This window comes from Trachypithecus francoisi, unplaced genomic scaffold (assembly GCF_009764315.1).
Source record: "Trachypithecus francoisi isolate TF-2019V2 unplaced genomic scaffold, Tfra_2.0 Lachesis_group20, whole genome shotgun sequence".
Classification (NCBI taxonomy): Eukaryota; Metazoa; Chordata; class Mammalia; order Primates; family Cercopithecidae; genus Trachypithecus; species Trachypithecus francoisi.
In genome coordinates this window covers 45,760,661-45,776,586 of record NW_022681466.1, presented here as the reverse complement: position 1 = coordinate 45,776,586, position 15,926 = coordinate 45,760,661, and the positions used below count along the sequence as shown (strand labels likewise).

At 52.7% G+C, this 15,926-nt stretch overlaps 1 protein-coding gene across 1 annotated transcript; it reads right to left on the bottom strand.

The window, feature by feature from the left end:
- Positions 1 to 440: 440 nt before the first annotated feature.
- On the bottom strand, positions 441 to 9,197 carry GAS2L2 (growth arrest specific 2 like 2). Its single transcript, XM_033184143.1, has 6 exons — positions 8,326 to 9,197; positions 5,947 to 6,188; positions 4,980 to 5,087; positions 3,751 to 3,847; positions 2,931 to 3,183; positions 441 to 2,336 (listed from the first exon to the last, which is right to left on the bottom strand). The coding sequence occupies exons 1-6, from the start codon at positions 8,708 to 8,710 to the stop codon at positions 782 to 784; spliced, it is 2,640 nt and encodes an 879-aa protein (XP_033040034.1). The 5' UTR covers positions 8,711 to 9,197; the 3' UTR covers positions 441 to 781.
- Between the last annotated feature and the right edge of the window lie 6,729 nt (positions 9,198 to 15,926).

Genomic DNA, 15,926 nt, shown 5'->3' with positions numbered 1-15,926 from the left:
GCCTCAAAAGAGGAAGCCTCTCTCAACACCAACTCCTTCCTCCTAGTCCCCATCTCCTCCAGTGGTATAACATCTGAAGCTATACCTCCCCGCACCACCACAGTCCTAGAGTGAGGGGCTCAAGAAGCTGGGGGGTAGGGGGAGTTGGGCTCAGTTGTTCACATCTTTAATCCCAGTGCTTTGGAAAACCAAGGCAGGAGGATCGCTTGAGGTCAGCCTGGACAACATAGTAAGGCCCCATCTCTAAAAAATAAAATAAAATTAGCCAGGTGTCATGGCACCTACCTGTAGTCCCAGCTACTTGGGAAACTGAGGTGAGAGGATCACTTGAAGCCTGGGAGTTCGAGGCTGTAGTGAACCATGATAGTGCCACTGCACTCCAGCCTGGGTGACAGAGCAAGACTCTGTTTCTAAACTTAAAAAAAAAAAGAAGCTGGGGCTCAAGGTAGAATCACATGCGTTTAATAACTTATGGGAGTTATGGAAACAGGTGGGCATGGCCAGGGGCCAGAGGCCAGGAGTGTGGGGAGATGTTCTGAGGGAGAGTCATGAGATATAGGATGGTCTCACCACCCCAGCCTACCTCTGGAGTTGGAGTGAGAGCAGTGGGTTGCCCCTTTGCTCAGATGAGCAGATGGAGTCTATATTTGTCTTCTGACCCACTCCTGCCCAAGGCCCTTTGTGGAGATGAGGGAACGTCCCTTCTGTTCCCGCAGCTGTGAATCCAGTGTATACATGGCCATTCTTTTTGCTTCCCTCCTCGCTCACACGTTCATGTGCCTCAGACCCAGGACTCCTCCTCAGATGGAAGTGGAGCTTGATCAAGCCCGTGAGGTGGCAGGTCCTCTGGAGTCTGGGGCCTGCTGTTCAATGGAGCGGCTGGCTCTTTCTCCTTTCCTTCCTCCTCCTGCTCACCTACTGAAGCTCCGTCCACCCAGGATGCCTCCCTTCCCTTGCTGCCCAGCACAGCTCTCAACAGTCTGTCCCTGCGGGGCGGCCTGGATGGACCCAGGCAGACATAGGCCAGTGGCTTGGGGATTCGTGAAGGCTGCTTCTCAGGCCTGTGGTCTCTTCGGGGCCGGATCCTGGGTCTCAGCTTCAGCTTGTAGATGGACGGGATCCTCTTGGGCTTCCGGAGAGTTCTCCTGCCCTCACTCAGACATGCCTTGACTTTGTCAGAGTTGGGGTCCAAGGGCGAAGGTGTGGGGGCCTCCGGGCTGGCAGACGCAGTAGGGGCCAAGCAGTCCTGCCCTTCCTGAGGTGGGACCTTCCTCATGTGGCTGCCCTTGGCACTCAGGCTTGCCTTTGTCCTGGGCCCACTCTGTATGGCTCCCAACTTCCCTTTGAGGCTTCCCGGTCCTGGGGTAGCAGCTGGCTTAGGGGAGCCAGTCGGGGCTGCCTTCCAGTCTTCCAGGTCCACTTTAAGGAGGGGTGGGGGGCCCTGAGCCAGTTCTTGGATGACTTTGTCATAAGGACCCCCAGGCTCAGGCCACCGCCCACCCAGGCTGGGGACATAGACCCCACTGTGAGGGATGACCCCAGACCTTGTGCCCTGCAGACAGGCACTCCCAACTTCTAGCAGCTTCATGTTGCCCAAAATCTCCTCTTCGAGGTTACAGTAGATGGCTTGCTCCTTGTTCCTACCCAGGGGCAGAGGTGTGTACCGCCCCTCCTGCTCCTGTGGGCCCAGGTCCCGGGACTCTTTGGCCTCTGCCATGAGCTGGATGTCCAACTGCTGGTCCTCCTGCCTCACTTTCACAGAGCAGTCCCCATGCGTGGACCCAGCCAGGTCTGCAGTGACGGCCCTTAGTGAGATGGGGTCTCTCCCAAGTTCTGTCCTGGGACTTCTACTTGTAGCACCAGGAAAGCTCCTTCCTGGTGTCGGGGGGCGAGCAGAGGGCAGCCGGATGGGCATCTTGGTTAGGCCTCGGACAGGGGTTGGAGAACAGACAGACTCTGGCTCCCTGAACTGGAAGAACGCACCCTTGGCCTTATCCTGGAGTGGCAGCCTGAGGCCCAGTTGCTCGGCTGGGCTACAGGAACGAGGCAGGGGAGATAGTCCTCTTGCTGATATCCCTTTGGTGGTGGCCTCAGTGTCTCGGAGTCTTTGTGGGGTGGGGTTCCGGGCAGCAGTTCCCTGGCTGTCTGTTTTTTCATGAACCCAAGATGTGGGAATCCTTCCCCTGGGGAGTTCAGCGGGGTCTCTATCCTCCCTCTTTCCTGACAAGGTACACTGTGGGCCTCGGTCCTTTTGGGAAGACGAGGACTGGGGGCTGGGTGGGCTGTCCCCAGCTGTCGGCTGCCTCCAAGATGGGGTGAGAGACCTCTCCTGGCACCTGAAAGGGAGAATCACAAGGCTGCAAAGGGAGACTCATCAGGCCGGCAGGGTCATCTAGTGTGGTCCCTGGCTCTGGGAAGTGACGGTCTTTCCCCAGTGAGAACACCCAGGGAGCTCGACTTCACGCTGAATGAAACCTGTGCTCCCTCTCCTCCCTGACTGCCTTGAAATCCTCCTTATGACAGTCACTGCCTAAGTCTATTCGCCCTTGTTCCCTGTGTAGCAGATAGAAGGAAGCCTGATCCTGGCCTGAGGTGACTTCAGAGCCTTCAAGGGATGGCCCCAGACCAGTTGCAGGGCAGTGGAGAGACGGAGGGGAGTGTACGGGTTGTCTTAGTCTGTGCTCTACCGTGAAATGCTAGGAAACCTTGAGTAAGTCTGTTCCATTTCTGAGCCTCATCTGTGAAATGGGAAGGCATATGAAGTAACCACGTTATCCCAAAGGTACTGGGTGTGCTTCTGGTTCCAAACACCTGTGGTCTCGGGATAGAGTCACTGCTGGGGATCTGCTCCTCTTATCTTGGAGTGTGGTGGCCTCTGAGAATGTGCACTCCAAAGGAAAAAGAGCCCCTTCCCTATCTCTTCCCCATACCTCAGGAATGGTGCCATCTCTCTGGAGGCCCCCGTCCCTGCTCCCCGTTCCCTGCGGGGTCTGGGGGAGGATGGGGTGGGGGGCCTCAGCCTTCGGCCTGAAGAGGCATATGTCTTCCAGTCCACGGGGGGTGGCAGGCTCTGTGAGCGGCTGATGGTCATCGTAGGCTGGGTCTGTGAGGGTCCATCTTGCACCCTTACTTCATGTTGCACTGGTGGGGCCGGGGGCTTCAGGAAGTTGCCTGACTTGTGTGCTACCAACAGTGCCCCAGAGAAAGGAGAGGAGAGAAGAGTTCAGTTCCTGCTGATGGGGCCCATTGTTCCTCCCCCAGTGGTCCCATGCCCCAAACCCCACACTAAAAACAGTGGGACCTACAGTGGCAACACCAGAGTTTCTTTACAGGAGGGGCTTGGGGACCCAGCTGGGGGATTTGTTTAAAGCTATGTTTGTAGTGAAGGTACACAACTTTCCGTTAGAGCATGTGCTTATTTGGAGTGGCTGGAGGCATTGATGGAGATTATGGAAGAACTAAAGACCTTCCAAGTCACACTTGGTACCAACACTGTGGATCCCAGAGCCAGACCTAAGCTCTGCCAAAATGCACCCTGGCCAAATGCTGCTTCTGCGTGTGTTACACACCATCTTGTGGTGACATTTAGTACTGTACTGTGCCCGACTACTGCCCTCCTTCCTCCAGCCTCCCCACATACCTCTTACCCCTGGAGATCAGACATACCTCCCACCTCTGCCTCCAGCCTCCCAACCCAGAGTTATGCCTTTCCAACCAACCCCACAGGGAGAGGACTCTCAGGGGACTCACAGAGGGATGTGCAGCGGCAGGGGTCATGTTTGTCCAGATAATGGCCCAGCGTGTCCCAGCCGCCCCCTACACGTACCATCACATTGTTCCGGAGGATCTGAGGGGGCAAGGGTGAGGTTGAGGGCAGGGTGGAGGGCAGCCTCTCTTCCTGGACCAGCTTGCGGGCTTCCGGCACCCACTCAGGGATGCTCTCATCCATGTACTCATCCACACATAGATGTATGTGTGTGCCGTAAAAAGGCAGCCCGAATCTCCTCCTCCGTGACTGGCATCAGATAACACATGCGGTCAAGGGTAGGGGCCAGGCTGAAAGCTGTCCCACAACTGGACAAGGGATCCCAAAAGCATTGTAGAGGCTGCCCCCAGAGCGCTCCTTTCACTGTAAACGGTTTTGCATCTGCACATGCCTGTGTCCAAAATGGGGCCCTAATGCCACTGGCTTTGCCTCTGTGGCCTGTGTGGGAGAGCTCATGGGAGTCCTGATCCCATTCCACCCTCAGGCGAGTCACATGTCTCTTCAAGCTTCAGCTTCCTGTCTTGGAAAGTGGGGCCACAAGTTCTTGCCCCTATCTGCATCACAGGGCTGTTGCCTCAGGTCTAGGGGAGGACCCAGAAAGCTGGCTCTGCTCCCAGGTGTGGCCTGTGCCCCAGGAAAGGGCTGGGCCATGACCCAAGCTGCTAGCCACTCCATGGGTACAGATTGTTTCTGGTGAGGCCAGGTATTGGGGTGGGAGGCACATTTCAGACCTGTGCTGCTACTCACTCTGCTGAACGTACCCCCAGGCAAGTGGTGGGGGTGGAATTATGTATGGGGTCCGTGTGGCTGGGGCCACACACTGAAACCAAACTTGGGGTTCTCGAGCCGCTTCCTCTAATCAAGCCTGTGGGTGGAGTGGAATGGAAAAGTGTGAGCACCCTTCTCCGTACCCCACTCCGCCTCAGAACACGCTCTAGACTAGGCTATGGTGGAGGAGAGGGAGGGTGGTGGCTCTGGCTGCCCTGATGGGAGGAAGAGATAGTCTTGTCACCTTTGCCAGGGATCTCCTGGAATTCTCCCAGGGAGAGAAGGAGAGCTCCAAGGCCTGATGGCTTGGGGTGAATGATGACTTACTGTCATTGTCCTTAACCCTGGGCAAAGTCCCATATTCTGGGGGACTTACTGTCATTGTCCCAAGCCTGGGCAAGGAAACCCTATTCTGGGGGTCCCTTGACCCCCAGCCTGGACTTACCCGGATGAAGATGAGGGTGTTGGAGTCGCCCACACGGTACTTCCCCTCAGACACTTTGACCATGGAGAACTGCACCGGGCACGTGCAGTGGCTCACAAGGTTCTGCACCTGCGGGCAGGTGGTGAACTCAGCCCTCTCTTTTCCCCACTCTGGGTCAAAATGGGGGGCCTACCTGCCCCCACAGTCACCCCTGAGGTTTCTGCTGAGGTCAGGGCTGGGGGCTGAGAAGCAAGGAGGGAGTAGATAGGGCTGTAAATGACCCAGTGAGAACGAGACCTGGGTGGTCACCCATGGACCTACCTACCATGAGGTCCAGAGCCCTCATGGGTCAGCTGATGGAAGCAGCGCAGTGTCACGGGGGGACTGTGGGATCTGACAGGCTCGGGTCAGTGCCCTGCATCCACCGCATCATAGGCTTTTCATTAAGAAACCTGCCTGAGCTCCATTTTCCCCAGGGGTTAACCACACAGAACTAACTGCTGTGAAGGGACCCTCTGTGCAGACCCTGTTCCAAGCACTTTGTATGTGCTGGTTCGTTTAAATGATGGTAAATGCTGTTACTGTCCTCATGCTGCAGATAAGGGAAGCCAGATACAGAGAGGTTAAATAATTTGCCCAAAGTCACGCAAGCTGCAAAGCAGTGGAACTAAGACTTGAACCAAGGTGTCTCAGAGAGTGCCACGGTCGATGTTCTTCAAAACTGTCCCAGCAGGGGTTAAATGAGAGGTTCATCCAGTGCTGGGCTGGTAAGAACGCTTGAGAAATGACATGGCCATTAATTACTATGGGTGGTTAAGGTTGAGGCTCAGAGTGGAACCGTGCCTTAAAGCCACACAGTGAATTCGTGTCAGGGTGGACAGTGGAGATCAAGAAGCGGGTGGATTAGAGGGGACTGGAGTGGGATTGGGAAGAGGAGCACGAAGGACAAAGGGAAGGGGGCCCTGAGGGCGTGTGCAGAGCCCCTCACCATCTGGTCCAGGTTCCGGAAGTGGCAGGGCTGGCGCCTGGGGGGCGCTGGCGGCAAGGGATCGGGCGGGGGCAGGGCCAGCTCCCTCCGCACCTCCTCCTGGATCTCCTCCTCCAGCTGCACGAGGGTGGGCGCCGCAACGCCAAAGCGCCACGCCCGGCGGCCCAGCTCCAGCAAACACAGCACCACGTTCTTCACGTTCTTGCGCTGCACCAAGTCTTCCGTCTCGAACATCAGCACCTCTGGAATGGAGGCGGGGAGAAAAGGGCAGAAGCAGCGTGAGCCCCCAGAGGACCTGAGCCTCCGGGCAGGGGCGAGCAGGGAGGAAAGCCCTGGGGTCATCCCCGGTCTGGGGCAGCAAGGATCCTGACATGTCACATGGGGAGTGGTTTGGGTCTCAGAATCTTGGAGTCAAGTCAGCCCCCTAGGAGGGGTCTGGGCAGAATTGCTCAGGTGCTGGGTACAGACACGCGGCCCATCTCACAGGACAGGCTGCGGGTGGGAAGAGGTGACAGCAAAGCAAAGGCACCTGGAGACTGGCTGAGAATGTGAGTGAGAGAAGGATGAGCTCCATCTTCCCCTCTCCCCACTTAGTTTGCCTGGGTGGGTCCAGGAGCAGGAAGTGGTTTGTTCCACTTTCCACCCAGGCCTCTCCCCTCCAATCTCAGCCAGGCATCTCAAACTCAGCTCCCACCCAGGCCCAACCAGGCATGCTGAGGACATGCTCTGGAGCCAACCACTAAGGCTGGAGTCCTGACTCACTACCAACCGCAAGACCTTGAGCTAGACCCTGAGCCTCAGTTTCCTCTTCTGTAAAATGAGGATGTCGTCTGTTTCATGGGGTTGTTGTAAAGATTGGATATGCTAACAGTTGTTAACCATTCACAATGTTCTGCACATGCAAGCATTCCTTAAAGCACTAGCTTCTATTAACCTTCCAATTCTGCTCCTCAGTGCCCAGCCACCAGCCAGTAGCCCAGGCCTCATCCTTTCCCCAGTCTCACCCCTGCCACCTTTGGCCAGGAGGATGGCGCAACATCCAGTCTTATCCCATTCCTGGTTTCAAGGCCAAGGAGATGAAGGATCCTGACATGTCACTCCCTGAACCCTAAAAGCCCCAGCATGATGGTGCCCCTCCCTGGCATCATCCTATCTGTCTCCTCCTGTGTTCTCTCCTCATCCTAGCCCTGTGTCCTCACCACCAGGCTCCCCCCCGTCATTCACACACTGTGCTTTTTCTGCACCTTTGCCCCTGTCATCCCCCCTGCTTAGAATTCCCTTCCTACAAAATTATATTTATTCCTCAAGACTCAGGCCAGCCGGGTGTGGTGGCTCACACCTGTAATCCCAGCACTTTGGGAGGCCAAGGCGGGTGGATCGCTTGAGGTCAGGAGTTTGAGACCAGCCTGGCCAACATAGTGAAACCCCATCTCTACTAAAAATGCAAAAATTAGCCAGGCGTGGTGGTGGGCGCCTGTAATCCCAGCCACTCAGGAGGCACAAGTAATCGCTTGAACCCAGGAGGTGGAGGTTGCAGTAAGCCAAGATCACGCCACTGTACTCCAGCCTGCGTGATAGAGTGAGATTCAGTCTCAAAAACAAAACAAAACAAAAAAAACACTCAGGCCAAATCTCCTTCCTTTATGAGGCAACCTTTCTCGGCCCCATTCCACCTAATCAGGCTGCTATTTCCTCCCGTGGCTCCCAGCACTACACCTCTACTTCAGGCCTTCAATTTACATGTCTATCCCTTTGCCTCTCTCTCTCTGTCTTTTTTTTTTTTTTTTTTTTGAGACAGACTCTCCCTCTGTCACCCAGGTTGGAGTGCAGTGGCGCCATCTGAGCTCACTGCAACCTCTGCCTCCTGGGTTCAGGCAATTCTCCTATCTCAGCCTGCCACCATGCCCAGCTAATTTTTGTATTTTTAGTAGAGACAGGGTTTTGCCATGTTAGGCCGGGCTGGTCTTGAACTCCTGACCTTAGGCGATCCACCCATCTCAGCCTCCGAAGGTGTTGGGATTACAGGCGTGAGCCACTGCACCTGGCCTTCTGCCTCTCTTGCTAGACCATGAATTCACTGGGCGCTGGGTCTCTTTCCTCTGTGTCCTTGGTGCCCAGCAAAGTGCTCAGCACAGAAGAGGTGCTTGACACATGCTTACTGAAGTAATCATCAACATTTGTCAATCATCAACATATTTATTTATTGAGGATTTACTATGAAGTGGGGAAATTGAGGCATGAAAAAAAGAGGTGGTTCAAGGCAAATCTAGAGTGAGGACCCAGGCTCCTGCCCCCCAGACCTAGCCTGTGCATTTTAGAAAAGATGAATACCCCCCAAGATAAGCATCTGGGATGGGGAAGGGGGTGCAGCGTGGTTACCTTGGATACCCATCTCCTTTCGACACCACTGGATGAAGTTGGAGACATTGTCCCTGGCCTGGAAGGTGCCTGGCTGGGCGGCCCCATTGCAGGAGACCCCGACCCGGGGCATGGGAATCTTCTGGGCTCCTGCAGGTGCCTCAGCCAGGAAGGCCAGGGCAGCGTCAGTGACAGCGTTGGCATGCCGGCACAGCACCAGGCCCGTCTCCAGCACCTGCAGGAAGTTGGTCGAGTCGATGTCCAGCCCATAGAGGTCGTGAAGCCATTCAGCCAGGTCTTCCTTCATGGCCTCCAGGTACTGCTCGCTGGACTTGAAAGGCCGGATGCTGCACACAGGTGGCTCTAGGGTCCCGGGCCTCCTCCTGCCTCCCGCAGGCTGGGACATGGCTGGACCCCAGCAGCGGAGGAGGTGGGCACCTCCCCTCTCCCACTGCCGCCTCTCTCCTCCCACCACTGCTGGGGTTCGGCTGGGTTCTCCCTGATTCTGAGGTTCCCCTGTACTCGCTGAGAGCCCCTGTACTCGCTGCTACTTGCCACTGGCTTCAGCTGCCAGGCCAGGCCCAGCCCCTGCTCCCCCACATTCCTCAGTCCTTGCCACAGCTTTCCCTGGTGGCCCTGCAGCGACCTTGCTCTCAGGCTGCCCAGTCCACTCAGAGTTCACCCTTCTCAGGCCGGGTGGAGGTGAGGACACTCCTCTCTTTCCCCAGAGCTGGACAGATCAAGCTGGCTGCCTCCTACCCTCTGCTGGCTGCGGCCATGGAGCCTGGGGTGGCTGCCGGCCTCCCCACTCTGCTTTCCTCCCCTCTCCTTGGAGACCGTGGCTGCTACAAACACTCCTTGTTAACCCTTCCCAGCAGGCAAGGACTGCCCTGCAGAAAAACTTTTTAGAAAAGTTAACCAGGCGTGGCCAGGCGTGGTGGCTCACGTCTGTAATCCCAGCACTTTGGGAGGCCGAGGCGGGTGGATCACAAGGTCAAGAGATCGAGACCATCCTGGGTAACACGGTGAAACCCCGTCTCTACTAAAACTACAAAAAAAAATTAGCTGAGCTTGGTGGCAGGCGCCTGTAGTCCCAGCTATGCGGGAGGCTGAAGCAGGAGAGTGGCGTGAACCTGGGAGGCAGAGCTTGCAGTGAGCCGAGATCACGCCACTGTACTCCAGCCTGGGCGACAGAGCGAGACTCTGTCTCAAAAAAAAAAACCCAAAAAACAAAAAAAGTTAGCCAGGCGTGGTTGGCACACACCTGTGATCCCAGCTACATGGGAGGTTTGCAGGAGAATTGCTTGAGCCCAGGAGGTTGAAGTTGTAGTGAGCTGTGACTGTACCACAACAGAGTGAGATCCTGTCGAAGAAGAAGAGAAGGAGAAAAAGAGTAAAAGGAGAAGAAAGGTAGAAGAATCCCAAAGAAAGGTAGGGTATGTAGGATAAGAATCTAGGAAACGAGGCCGGGAGCGGTGGCTCAAGCCTGTAATCCCAGCACTTTGGGAGGCCGAGACGGGCGGATCACGAGGTCAGCAGATCGAGACCATCCTGGCTAATACGGTGAAACCCCGTCTCTACTGAAAATACAAAAAACTAGCCGGGCAAGGTGGCGGGCGCCTGTAGTCCCAGCTACTACGGAGGCTGAGGCAGGAGAATGGTGTAAACCCGGGAGGCGGAGCTTGCAGTGAGCTGAGATCCGGCCACTGTACTCCAGCCTGGGCGACAGAGCCAGACTCCGTCTCAAAAAAAAAAAAAAAAAGAATCTAGGAAACGAGGTCCTAGATCATGCAGGGCCTTGCAGGTGACTCTAAAGAGTCTGACTTTTTCTCTGAGTGAAATGAAAAGTGCTCTAGAGTGTTTTGAGAAGAGTAGGGACATGCTCTGATTCAGGCTGCTGTGTGAAGAACTGCAGGGGCAAGTGCAGAATCAGGGGGACAGTTAGGCTACTGCAGTCATCCAAGGCACAGCAAGGGTGTCTTAAACCAAGTGGTGCCTATGGAGGTGATGACAAGTAGTCACATTCCATGTAACCCTTGAAAAGTTAATAGGATTGGTCCAAAATAGGGTTCCTTGACCTTGGCACTATTAACATCTTAGGTGAAATAATTCTTGTGCTGTGGAGGTTGTCCTGGGCATTGTAGGACATTCAGCAGCATCCCTGGCCACTACCCACCAAAAGCCAGTAGCACCCCTGCCCCCATTATTATTTTTATTTTTATTTTTTGTTATTTATTTATTTATTTATTTATTTTTTGAGACGGAGTCTCGTTCTGTTGCCTAGGCTGGAGTGCCATGGCACAATCTTGGCTCACTGCAACTCCCACCTCCCGGGTTCAAGCGATTCTCCTCTTTCAGACTCCTGAGTAGCTGGGATTACAGGCACACACCACCACGCCTGGCTAATTTTTTGTATTTTAGTAGAGATGGGGTTCCACCATGTCCCCAGGCTGGTCTCAAACTCCTGAGCTCAGGCAATCCACCCACCTTGACCTCCCAAAGTGCTAGGATTACAGGCATGAGCCACCATGCCTGGCCCCCTGCCCCCAGACATTAACATTTGGCAATGTCTTCTGGGGAACAATGTCCCTGGGGGGGCAATGTCCCTCTGCCTCCCCACTGAGAGCCACTAATCTAGGAGGTAAGCATAGGACTCAGCTAGTCCAAACAGCCCTTCCCTGGGCTTTTAAAATTGGAGCTATAGGGCCAGGTTCTTTTCCCAATCAGATGGCGAAGATTTGGGGGATGCATTCCTATTACACAGGGAAAGCCTTTCTGCAATAGAGGCAGTCACGTATCTCCCTTTATTAGTTAGGGCCAAGCTAAGCTGCTATATATAACAAAAAGGCCACTGAAAACAGTGGCTCACACAAGAGAAAAGTTTATTTCTCTCTCTTAGAGACAGATGATCCAAAGTAGGCACGTGGCTCTGCTCCATGAAGTTTTCCAGGCACTTGCTTCCTTTCTTGCTGCCTCTTTAGGCCATTGTTGTTACCTACATAGTCAATGCCGACCTCCCAGAACTTTGTCCTCAGGCTGCAGTGAAGTAGAACAGAGAGGACAGAACAGACCAGGTCCCTCTTTTTTTTTTTTTTTTTAGACAGAGTCTCGCTCTGTCACCCAGGCTGGAGTGCAGAGGAATGATCTTGGCTCATTGCAACCTCTGCCTCTCGGGTTCAAGCAATTCTCCTGCCTCAGCCTCCTGAGTAGCTGAGATTACAGGTACACCACCACGCCTGGCTAATTTTGTATTTTTAGTAGAGACAGGGTTTCGCCATGTTGACCAGGATGGTCTCGAACTCCTGAGCTCAAGTGATCCGCCCACCTTGGCCTCCCAAAGTGCTGGGATTACAGGCTTGAGCCACTGTGCCCAGCGGAGAACACCTTAATTAATAGAAAGATAGGCCAGTTGCGGTGGCTCACACCACAAACACAAAACATTAATGGACCCTCCTGGAAAGTGGACTGGCCTCAGTGGATAGGAAGCTGGAAGTGGATCATCATCTGGTTGGTTCCTGATTAGACTCCTAAGGATTACAGAGGGAATAAGGGACCCCAGAATTCAGTGTAGCCTGTATCCAAGGAATTCCATGGATTGGGGCAGGGAAAGACAGAGACCAGTAGCTGGGCAGCTGAGGAGAAAAGACAGGCTGGGAAAGAGGGTAGAGGGACCATGTCTTCTGCCTCCCACACTATCCTATTTGCAGGTCACTGGCTGTGGCAAGCCTCAGGATTTTCTATTTCCTAAGAGGACTCAGAATAAGTCATAGGGCCTGTCTGAGTTGTTCTCCAGGGACAAGGGAAGAAGTATTTTCCTCCCTTGAGCATGTTTAAAAAGACTGGGCCGGACGCAGTGACTCATGCTTGTCATCCCAGCACTTTAGGAAGCCAAGGCGGGCAGATCACTTGAGGTCAGGAGTTCGAGAACAGCCTGGACAACATGGTGAAATCCTGTCTCTACTAAAAATATAAAAACTAGCTGGGTTTGGTGGCGGGCACCTGTAATCCCAGCTACTCAGGAGGAGGCAGGAGAATTAGCCACTGCATTCCAGCCTGGGCAACAAAGGGAGACTCTGTCTCAAAATAAATAAATAAAAATAAAATAAAATAAAATCAAAAGACTGTAGGAGACAAAAATGAAATTGTTTTATAACTATACTCCATGAGTCCCACTTGATCAAAGGTATCAGTTACAACTGGTCTAGGACAATCTTGACAACCCTCTTTTTGCCATAAGTTGGTTCAGGAATGGGTATGTGCCTCAGTTCTGGCCAACGAGATTCAAAGACAAGTCTGTTGGAGAGTTTCTGAGAAGTCTCTGCCATTCCTTTTCTTCCCACTTTGGTCACAGTTGCATGAAGCCGCAATGTCCGGATCTGCAGCAGCCATTTTGTAACCAAGAGGAGACAAAGAAGGCAAAGAGGAAAAGTGAGAATAAGCAGGGCCCTTAATAACTCCAGCAAGACACTGAACCAATCCTGGAGCCCCTTACTAAGTAAATTAATACATTTTATAAAGTTTGAGCTATTATTAGTTAGGCATTATAGATTTTACTAGCCTGTTACATCTTCACTGACATGATGCTCTAAGTTTAGGAGGCCCCATTCCTTTTCTCTAGACAAATGTAAGATGTTGTTACAAATATTCCCAATCAAGTAGCACTTACATACTATCTTACTGGATTATTGTTCTTAATAATTTTTTTTAAGAGACGGGGGTCTTGCTCTGTTGCCCAGGCTGGAGTGCAGTGGCTATTCACAGGCACAATTGTTGTGCACTGCAGCTTCAAATTCCTGGCCTCAAGTGATTTTCCCATCTCAGCCTCCTGAGTTGCTGGGACTATGGGTTCCCCTCACTGTGCCCCACTTAGATATTATTTTCTCTTAAGTTATATTTATGGCCCAGCCAAAACTGATATTGCATTTCTGTGTTACACCTATTAGAAGTTAAGGAGCTATTTATACTATTAATTTCAAAAGTTAAAATTTAATATGAAAAAATTATAGCTTTACCTGTGATAACTGACTTTGTCTTGTCCTTTAGGTATGATTTCCATAAATAACAGAAAATAATGCTTGAGCTTGCCAATAAAATATAGCCCATTCTCTTCTGGTTTCAAACAGTCTCTTTTGGACAGAGATTCAGTCAATTCTGAGTTTTCACTCATTCCCAGTTTCGCCCCTCTCAAGAGGTCTCCCAAGCTGATGTCTGAACGCCGGAGGCATGCATATGTTCCTGGGGCCAGTGGGATTACCTGCTTGCTCTCATGTTTTCAATGAAGACTGTACTAGTCCTCTGTGAGATCAATTTCTAGTGTGCTGGCTGGGCACGGTGGCTCACATCTGTAATCCCAGCACTTTGGGAGGTGGAGGCAGGCAGATCACTTGAGGTCAGGAGTTCGAGACCAGCCTCGCCAACAGGGTGAAACCCCGTCTCTACGAAGAATCCAAAAATTAGCTGGACATGGTGGCACACGCCTGTAATCCCAGCTACTCAGGAGGTTGAGGCAGGAGAATCGCTTGAACCCAGGAGGCAAAGGTTGCAGTGAGCTGAGATCACACCACTGCACTCCATCCTGGGCAACAAAGCAAGACTCTATCTCAAAAATAAAAAAAATAAATAAAATAAATTTTAGTGTGCTTTAATGCTAGTATGGGTTGTTTGAAAATCTGACTTTTTATGAAGGTCCCAGAAAACCCAAAATAGCCTTGGGAAGAGGGAATGCACATCCTAAGGATGGATGGCTACTGGGCAGATTAGGGTTGGGGAAGCAGGATGAGAAGAATGACCATGCCAGGGGACAGTCTGTTGTGGTGTCTTGGTGGGATGCTCCCTAAAGGCCATAGCACAGGCTCACTGGTTTAGATGTGCCTGCCAGGGGCATTAAATCTTAGTGAGTGTCTCACTGAGATTGCTCATGGTGCCAGTGCCCATGGGTGACCCCCAGCAGTGGCCTCCAAAGTGAATTGTTCCTGTAATGCGATCTTGACTATGTTCTTATTCTCCACCCTTCCTTCATTCCTATCCAGTTCTCAAGTCTTTTGGTCATTCTGTGAGCTCTCGCTATTCTTTCTCTTTAAATCAACCAGAGGGAGCTTTTGAATTTTGCAATCAAGAGCCATGGTGGCTACAAATGCTTTCAGTAAATTTAAGGAGAATGAGCTTGTTGGGAGACAATTCTCCTTGGGCCTTTTGTGTTTATGCATGTCTTGAAAGCAGAGACCCTGACTTTTCAAGGGTTTTTGTATAAGTGAACAATCTTGGAAAATAGACGTAGTGCCTCCTTCCTGAGCAAACAGCAGGTTTGCTCACTACCCATTATAAAAGATTCAGGTTTCTTGGCTGGGCACAGTGTGGCTCAGGCCTGTAATCCCAGCACTTTGGGAGGCCGAGGCGGGCGGATCACCAGGTTAGGAGATCAAGACCATCCTGGCTAACACAGTGGAACTCCGTCTCTCCTAAAAATACAAAAAATTAGCCAGGCGTGGTGACACGCGCCTGTAGTCCCAGCCACTCGGAAGCTGAGGCAGGAAATTGCTTGAACCCAGGAGGCGGAGGTTGCAGTGAGCCAAGATTGCACCACCGCACTCCAGCCTGGACAACGGCGAGACTCTGTCCCCCTCAGCGCCCCCGAAAAAAAGATTCAGGTTTCCAAAGCTTGGGATTTCCCTAGTAACGCAAACCTCTGCATATACCGGTATTCACTGGCACTCATCTGTGTCACTCATCAGACATTAAAGCAAGGGAAGCTGAGGTAAATAGGCCGAAGTTGCTGTGCCACCAGTAATAAAGTCCTTTATCTCTGACCCGGAGCCTCGTGTTTTCTGGCAGCACCTATGAAACTACAGCTGGTTAACATGGTAGCTTGCAAGTAAGATAACATTTCAGATCCTTCACAGTTCTTGATAGGGTTGCCCCCTTGTGACTAGGAGATTCCTGGGGCAGGTCTGCTCTCTGTTCTCCAGCCCATCAACTTGCCTCCACCAAATTAAGATGCCCAAAGCGGCCGGGTGCGGTGGCTCACGCCTGTAATCCCAGCACTTTGGGAGGCCAAGGGGGGCAGATCACGAGGTCAGGAGATCAAGACCATCCTGGCTAACACAGTGAAACCCCGTCTCTACTAAAAAAGACAAAAAAATTAGCCGGACGTGGTGGCGGGCGCCTGTAGTCCCAGCTACTCGGGAGGCTGAGGCAGGAGAATGGCGTGAACCCAGGAGGCGGAACTTGCAGTGAGCCGAGATCGCGCCACTGCATTCCAGTCTGGGCGACAGAGCGAGCCTCCCTCTCAAAAAAAAAAAAAAAAAAAAAAAGATGGCCAAAGGAAGGGACTCCATCGCCCTCCACTCTCAGACTTGGATGGAGGATTGCAGATCACTATCAGACTGGGATCTCTTTGAGGTCAGCAACCTCTTCTCAACAGACGGAGGGCTTTCCAGAGCTGAATCTGTCCATTGTCCATCTGCACATTCCTCTCTGTGCCAATATACTCCACTTCCAGTCCAGGAAAGGAAAGGATTTTCCTGAAGCTCCATAATTTTACTCCCTCCCCAGCCTCTGCCCCCCACAAATACACAATATGCAGGAGCTATATCCTCCTCGTGCCCAAGTCCCACTTCCTACTG